The sequence below is a fragment of the Cupressus sempervirens genome, chromosome 8 (assembly GCF_028749045.1).
Source record: "Cupressus sempervirens isolate cs-2001-9-10 chromosome 8, ASM2874904v1, whole genome shotgun sequence".
NCBI lineage: Eukaryota > Viridiplantae > Streptophyta > Pinopsida > Cupressales > Cupressaceae > Cupressus > Cupressus sempervirens.
In genome coordinates this window covers 830,604,731-830,614,013 of record NC_143125.1, presented here as the reverse complement: position 1 = coordinate 830,614,013, position 9,283 = coordinate 830,604,731, and the positions used below count along the sequence as shown (strand labels likewise).

The window sequence follows — 9,283 nt, the reverse complement described above, 5'->3', positions numbered from 1 at the left end:
TAGGGAAACCTTGGCTAAGGGAAATCCCTAGTGGTAATGATGCCCACAAAGTTATATTGATATACATATTCCTTGTTAGAGGATGGGTCCTTCTAGAAGTCTATAAACACATTCAGTACATAAGAGTCCCTATTAGGAGACTTTGAATCCTTGTTAGGACATTCCAACCCTATTAGGAGTTATAGTACAATGTATGCAAGAAGAGCCCACTACGTAGGCATGCACTTTCAATTACAAGAAGAGCTCACTACCCAAATAAGTAATTTATCCATTAATTTCCTCAAATGCAAAGGTATAGATGTTGTCACTTCTTTCTAGCTAAACTCTGACCTTAGCTCAATCTCAGATTGCAAAATTAGGTTATCAGAAACTCACTTTGTGCACATGATACAAAACTTCACATTCATAACTTTCATACATAACTTCCAAATAACCTCACAAGATGTCTTTGCATGAATACCATGCCTTTTCAAAAAAATTTGCTAGGTCAGCTAGGACCGAAATAAGATTCCCAACTTAGAGTAAGCATCTAGGATGTCATCCCTAAATGGTCAAGTAATTATTTTGCAAACAAAATAATTCCTTTACTTTTCATTCTGCTATTCTATACATAGTTATACTAGTAAATCTTAAATATCTATTTTTTGTATTATCTATACTGATGTCCATAGTTATACACACCATCATCAACATGCATATTGTTTCCATATAACTTCTTTCTCAAAAATAACATCATATAAACAAGTTATACTTCAAATACTATTCTTCGTTCCCATCTGATAAACACATAACTGCATTCACTAGAACTTGAATAACAAGTTTCAGAGTTAGTATTCCTACAAGAAACGTTAACCACATGTTCAACTCACTTTATTCTTCCTTCATGTAACCTTGTCAGTCATAATATGATGTCAGCAACAAGTTGCATACAAAACAATACACTTTTGTAAACCATTTTTAGACTTTGACAATTTTCTAAGTACCAAAAAGCTAAGTATCTTTATTTTTGAGGTTTACTACAAGCATTTACATCATGTGTTTTCATTAATGACAACATTTAAATATCTACATATAGCCAATTTTCAACATAAGGATGGTTTGAAAATTAATTGCATCTCATAAAAAGAGTTGTGTTAGAGCATGCATTCCTTTCTATTGTGGTAAGGAAGATGAAATAAATTACCAAACTAATTGATTTATGTAAAGTTCAAGGCATACCAACAATACTATGTGTAGAAATGTATAAGAATATAGATTGCTTCAAATAAGAATAAGAAAGAAAATCTTACTATGACAGATAGTTTTTTGTATTTATGCACTATTATTTAGGAAGATGTACAATGTGATTTATTAATCTATGGCCTTGCTCGACTAATGGTCAATTTTTTTGTGATTATTTACTTGGTGTATTTTTCTACAATTTACATATAGTAAATATTTATTTCTTTACTTTTACAACTATATTAAATAAACAGGATTTGTAGATTGGTATCGAGCTTACATCATAATGTGGATCATGAATGGTTCCATTTTTTAATCATTTTTTTGTCTTTTATGGTGTTTGTGACTATATTACAAATGCAATAGTTTCAATCCTTTTTCAAAATCTATAAAATATTTTTTACAAAATAAATATTAAAACCCTTGTAAAAATTGAAAAGCACTAAACTTATTAAGCAAAGCCTCCAAAATCTTAACATTTTTCATTTAAATGTAGAAAATACTTAACTTAAAAATAAACTGTAGAGGAAACTTTAAAAAATTAACAAAAAAAAATATAAAAGAAAATTAAATCAAACATTCTTTTAGCAAGTTTGTAATGGTATAATTGTGCACATGATTTTTTAAAGTCTTTTTAATCTAAAATTGCAAAAATTCTAAACCAAAAACTATAAAATCATATAATATAGGAGACGAAATCCTCTGACTTCTAATTTTCAATAGATTTTTGTCTAAAATTTCCATCTTGTATAAAGATTTTTTTTTAAAAAATGGTATTATATGTATATAAAACTAGACAATAATCAACTAATTTCACAAAAGACTTGCCTAAAAACTATAATGGAAAAATCTTCAAAATATTATTCCAAAATTTATATTGTTATCCTACTCTTCCTTTTCCACCTACCTCCTCCTTAGTCTTTGGTGTAGATCATTTCTTCACATATTAGTAATTTAATTCTAGTGTGGGTGATTAAATATTTTGTCAAAACCATTTTATTTTATTTTGATAGGTAATGGGTCAAAGCCTAGATTAATTTTTATTATTTTTTGAGATTAAGTATTACTATGTATTAAGTTTAGGTAGTCTTGAACCCAAGACCTCCTAGATGAGAGGCTCACAAGTTGTTGTTGTGCTATAGGCTCTTGCCTTTGTCAAAATCATTTTTACCTCCTACATCCATGTTGTAAAATAACTGACAACTTTGTGTGAAATAACTAGGCAAATTGTGAGATATGACATACAACTTTTAATGGAGTAATAAATGCAATTAAGTCATGTTAATCCATTATTTTTTGTCTTATTTTTTAATTGAGAAAAAATATTTAAATCCTTGGAAAATTGACATGAACCTATTAAAAAAAGAAATTAATGAATAAAAATCAATGTAAAAGTAAAATATTTCTAAACATTAGAGATTTTTTTTTTTGAATTGCATGAACTATTAGATAAGGACAATTGAAAACATTAGTTTCATAGATATATAAGCAAAGAATAATAATATAAATTCATAAAACATGTATTTTGAACTATCAATTAGGAACAATTTAAATAAGTTTATGCTAGGAAACTCAATTAGAAATGGAGCATAAATGTGTATTTTATAGACACCATTCCAAATCAAAATGTATTTGTTTATGTGCTAATCTTGAAACTTGGGACTTGTGAATACTAAACTAAACAAATATATAAAATGTGACAATAGTAATAGTAGGTTTGAATTCTTTATCTCACCTTAGTTGAAAATTATTAATATCCTCCTTATAAGTACCCTACATGATCAAATTCAAGTATCTTTTATAATGTGCAAGATATGTTTTCAATTGCATCCCACTTATTGAGAAAGTGGAGACAAACTACAATTGTTAAATATTATTATACAAGTTAAATTGATTATTTGAGGTTTAAAAAATCTATACAAACATTGTAATAATATTGAGAGATCACATGCTTGTGAATATTGTCATGCAAATCTAACTATATACAACTATACAATCATGTGCAAGGCATTTTTTAATCCATAGCACCCTTAGATGGCTAGATGTTTCTTCCCATTGGTACTCTATTTCCCATTTATAATCAAATCATATGCCTTGTCATACATGGAAACTAATTTATATCTAAAGTATAAGCACATAATTTACAACATTAATATGTTCTATGACATTCATATGTAGCTTTATCTATGCTTAGTATTAAATATAACTAATATATTTTATAATCAACCACCTTATCCATAATTAACATAGAAATTAAATTATTCTTGTCAAAAGTTAAACACATATACAAGTTGTTCACAATTGCTTATGGATTAGATTGTGTTGAGATTTTTACCATCAACATTTCAAATCACACAATGAGAGAGGAGTTGCAAAAAATATAGTGAGTTGATAATAATTATATCATGTTGAACAAGTGATAATGATTATATCATGCTGAATAATTGAAGTTTTGATAATGATTATATACAAGTGATAATGATTATATCATGCTAAACAATTGAAGTTGTGATATCCTTACAAAATGCAATCTATAACAAACTTTTTCATTTTTTAATACCTTATATAATTTCATTGCATTTTTTGATTTGTGATACAAAAGGTAATCATGGCTTATTTCAAACAAGTATGTATTTCATCATCATGTGGTTGATGAGAGCATTTTATGTCCCAAATTTTATCATATTTTAACCTTCGTATAAACCTTCACACTCATTTTAATCCCCATTTTATATTCCATTTTCTCCTTATATGTTGCATACGATCTATTATTTATTAGTAATATTTAATATAGTTATTAGATAGAATATGTGAATAAATAAGATGTGATTGTATTTATCTAACATTTTTATTATGAGCTATGATTTTTCCTATCACCTACATATCTTCCTATTTCCTGCTATTCTTTTTCCTATATTAAGTAGTGGTGATTAGAACATTATTGAAGCAAGTTGAATGTAGATTTGTTGTTACAGAACATGCTATATTATTCTTAATTTAAATGTCAAGTAAAAAGCAGATTTGTGGAAAAATTAAATGCCACGTCATTGCTTGATCATCTTCAAGGAAATTGGTGGTTATAAAGGCCTTACATATTATTAGTCACCTTGCCTATATGGAAACATGGTTGGTCCAACATTAACCATCACTGATCATTTTGCATGAAACAAAATCCATTTTGATTGAACCATATCAAATATTGTTTGGCTAGAATGATACAAAATGTTACCTATTCCTGGCATGAAATATCTCTATTTGATATTCATTGCATAACCATTCATTTTTAGGTTATATCTCTTTGTTTTCATTGGGAGGTGGATATTAAGGAGAAACCCACTAATCTATTATTATAACAACAGTCATTTTGGCCTATAATGTATGGCAAAGGTTCACGTGAGTTATTAACATTAAGTCTAAATTTGTATAGTTGTTATAAGCTACATCTATATAAGTAGCGGGAGATAGCAGTAGGGGGAGATACATATAGTTCTGAACAATGCATAGCATTTTACAAAAATTGCTATTGTTATTCTACAGTATAACTCTCATATTCATGTGCATGATTTCAAAGGTGTAAAACTATTACTTTTCTTCATCACTAGGCAGCTGAGGAGGCATGGCCCACTCTGAAGTTACCCAGTGATTAATTTTCATTTGTGTGTGGAGTGTATTTAAGTTGGTTTTTATTTGTATTAGCTTAGCATTACATAGTATATATTTAATCATAGTATATTAGTTTATATATTCAATATCCGTATTTGATTAGATAATAATATTTTATATTAATTAGATTACGAGATGATAATTTATTAAGAGTTGTAATTATTTTTATTACAAATTAGTTTTACTGAGTTATTTATGTTTCTAATATTCCTATTGCCAGGAAGTGACAGTTCTTGTCCCTGGGTTTATTTCATTTCTCATAGACTCAATTTCATGTGTAGTAGTTGCATTCATAAACCCTCATCTCATATATATCATCCCTTGATGGCATACTGCTTGGACACCTTTCGCAAGCTTACGCTCTTGGATTGACACGTATAGACCAGTCAAACTTCATCATAAAATTATTAATTATTCTCTTATTATTTGTCCTAGTGTTGGCCTATCAGTCATCATATTGATTTTGTGTTTTTTATTGATCATGATCTTTTTAAGAAGAATTATTAGTCATCTACAACATGTACCTTCATCCATATTGTTCTCAACTATCTGTATTTAATCAAAATCAATTACAATAAACTATTATTGAATTATAAATAGTACTTACATGATTACATAGTTTTATTGATTGCCCCTACATAATCATTATGCTTTTTAAATTTGTAGTCTTTCAAATAGCTACTCATTTAACAAGTTACTATACTATTCATTACAAAAAGAAACCTCTCACACAATAAGTCTTCCTCGAACACTTTTGAATGTAAAAATAACTTAACGAATATATATATTTCCTTGATACTTGTGTTTACCTTATAAATTCCAAGTTTTATAATTCATTTGAGTAATAGAATTTTAAATTAGTTTAAATTCAAACACCGAGAGATACCCTAATTTCTCTCAAGGATTTTTCTAAGAAAACACTTCAACTCTAACAAAATATTAACACATCTGAGTGAGAATAAACACAGTATTTAGGTGGGAAGTTAGAGGGCACTTGGATTTAATGGAGCATTTCTTGTTATAAGCATTAAAACATTTAAGAACTACCACTGTATTTAGGTGGGAAGCTAAAGGGTACTTGATTTAATGGAGCATTTCTTGTTATAAGCATCTAAATGCTATTGACTTCAATTCTTCAACAATTCAATAAAAAGAAACATATTTGAATAAGAATCTATAGTACAGTCCTTTTAAATGCTCAAATATTGAAGCCAATTCAACAAACAAGATGAGAAATTATTGAAATTGAAAATCGTATACTTACAAATATTATAATTAAACTAAATAACTCTTTTAAATATACATGTTTGATAAATGAATAAAACTATAAAAAATTAAATGTCATAAAATCAAATTAAAATTTGAAAATGTTTTAATTGCTCTCCAGAACTGAACAAACATTTCAATTCTAAAAAAATATAAAGAAAAAATTTGATGCCAAAATAAACTCAAAAACCACAATATTTAAGAAAGAACCAGAACCCTTTTGAATCCTCAAATATTAAACCAATTCATCCTACTCAAAACCATATACTTATAAAACTATCATTAAGGATCAATTTAAATAACTCGTTACATATACATCTCTGACAAATGCACAATTTCATCAAAAACAATTGTCAGAGAAATCAACCCATGAAACATTGAACTTTTTCTAAAATTGGCAAATTCTGGGTTGCATGACTAGGAGACTGAAAACGGCCCATATTAGTACTTAGACAGCATTAGCCATCAGGGGAATGAGTAAATGATAATTTAACTCATACAATACTACTTCACGTTATCCAGATTGGCAGAGGACTGCTGGGTTGATAGAAGCAAATCCTCCAGCAGATTATCACCCAAGTCTTCCACTTCCACAATCAATTTGTCCTCCTTTTCCTCCAATGGCGATGCAGAAACATCTTTTCCTTTATCAAACTGCAGCCTCACATTATCACCAGTAGAAGTAGGCGAAGAAGAAGAAGAGGAAGGAGAAGTAGAGGCAGCTTCAAGAACTGAGACGTTAGGGGTTCGACTCCCAGCAAGGGATCTCCACATGGTCTCAACAGGAAAGTTGAGGAGAGCTCTTGGGCCTCTCATCTTGAAGGCCGCTCTGTCATAAGCCATGGCTGCTTCTTCTGCCGTATCAAATGTTCCCAACCAAACCCTAATTCCATGCCTGTTGGAATCCCTGATCTCTGCAGCGTATTTCCCCCATGGCCTCTTTCTCACCCCTCTATAATGTCTCTCCACAATCTGCTTATCCTTGTCATCACCCACACTTGGAGTGGCCATAGTATTTGATGACGGTGAAGTATTAGCCCTAGTTTTGTTTTCCTCCTCTCGGGGTTCCCATCCTTTGTGGGCAGCTTCTTTCAAAACTCCATACAAAACCATGTCCTCTGAATCATTCTCATCCAGGGGCAATTCTGTTGAGAGACCCTGGGTAAGAGAAGGTGGGGTTCTCAACACACAATCCAAATTGGCCCATGCATTCTTTGAATACTCAGCTTCACAAGACATTGTTGTTGAAAGTGGGGCTAAGGAACTATTGGAGCTAGCCCCTGGTTCTATGGACTGAGTTGCCTGATTAGCACTGGTTTCTGCTGGGCTTGTAGTACTTGTGGTATTGGGATCTGGGGCTAAGTAATCTAGGGCTATGCTCTCTTCATCCTTGTCTCCCACCCATATTTCAAGGGCATTGTGAAGTGGGCTGTTGCGGCCTGACATTGAGGAATGGCTCAGCACTCACGCTAATGATGGTGGATTATAGAGTGTGATCGATCAACAATGCTAATGATGGATCGCAGAGTCTGGTCAGAAAAGAAGCACAGCTAAAGTATTCTTATGGATTGTGGAAACTTACTCAGTAATAATGCTGACGCTGTAAAATAGCTATCAAGACTCAATCCTCTTGAAGCACGTTACCATTCTGATAATGATGGATCATAGAATATGATTCGTGAAAAATAGCACTTGGGACTGAACTGTAAACTCCACCCCCTTGAACCTTCTAACATTCTGATGATGATGAAATGCAGTGTGTGTAGAGCAGTGACAGCCTCACAGATTGTAGAAATCTGACAAACTTTTATTCACCTTCCTCCTCAATCACTGCCTATGCTTGATGATCTTAATGTCCTTCACACTTATTTACGTTCTGATTGTGTATATACAGCTAAAATCCTTCCAACCCCTGTTCTCTTGAGACTGCAAGGTCAGCAGAAGGGAAAATTCTATGAAACGTAACAATGGGAAGACCAAGCAATATAAAACTCGAAGTCAAAACTTCATAGCCTGACTCCATTTACTCCTCTTTGAATCATCAATCTTTTGGTCTCAAAGGCCAATATAAAACTATTTTGACACATTCTGATTTTCTAAGGATTATCAATGGTTCCAACAATTATTCAAAAATATTTACAGTGAACTCTCAGCCTATGAAAATCTACCAATTTGGCCAGCTCTCTACCAACCCAACCATTTCACATATTGAAGAAAGAATTTCCAGGAGTTTTCAGGAAGCAGAAATGAATATTTATGAAATAATAGAAAAGTAATAATTTCTGATAGGTGCCAGCAAGGATGGAAAGTCGCCACGGCAGGGCCCAGCGTCTTTACCACATCAGCTCCAGTCGCTGCCGACATGTCATTAGCCCACGTGGCGGCGGCTCGTTGCACGTGTGCCACCAAGGGGCTGCTATGCATACGTGTGGCATACGTCATCGATGATATGTAATGCAAGGAATCCTATTTGATAGTTCGTTAGTGTTCAACGTTGTGGGGCGCAAGGGTACTAGAAAAAGAGAAAGGACGAAGTCGTAGGTTAGACTTAATGTCATTTGATAGGTTTATTTGTTTTTTGATGTATTTTAGACCACATTCACTTGCGTCTTGGGTTGGTACTCTTCCTTCCTTAATGCGGTTTTTTTGACTTGAGTCCAAGCCTTGTCAACTTCAAGTGCCCAAAGGTTAAATATGGGAGATGAATCTAATACAAACTTACACATCGGATGTATTGTACTAGCATTCATTGAATGGCCACAGCTTGCCCCTCAAATGCTGGAGTGACTGTACACCGCATGATTTAGGGCAACGGGAACCATTGACAAATATCTCTACAAGATTATCCGGTTTTTCTTCTTCTTCTTATTATTATAATAATATTTTTTTCAATTGCCTCCATCTTTTCTATGTTCCCTTTCGGCATTTTTTTTTGGACAAATGACAATGATTGACAGATTCCTCAATCACCACAAATTTAAAAACCAAGTAGCAGCCCATGAGGAGAATAGATGAGGATGTTGTCAACAAATTATATAATAAACATGATGTTGAAAAAGTTGATCAAATATGAGAGTATTTGATATCACTAAATGTAGCCATTCTCTCGTTAATATTCGTCCTCCCATTTTGA

General features: G+C 31.8%; 1 protein-coding gene across 1 annotated transcript; it reads right to left on the bottom strand.

The window, feature by feature from the left end:
- Positions 1–6,415: 6,415 nt before the first annotated feature.
- On the bottom strand, positions 6,416–8,385 carry LOC149544980 (ethylene-responsive transcription factor 1B-like). Its single transcript, XM_089795502.1, has one exon. The coding sequence runs from the start codon at positions 7,594–7,596 to the stop codon at positions 6,655–6,657; it is 942 nt and encodes a 313-aa protein (XP_089651628.1). The 5' UTR covers positions 7,597–8,385; the 3' UTR covers positions 6,416–6,654.
- Positions 8,386–9,283: the final 898 nt, after the last annotated feature.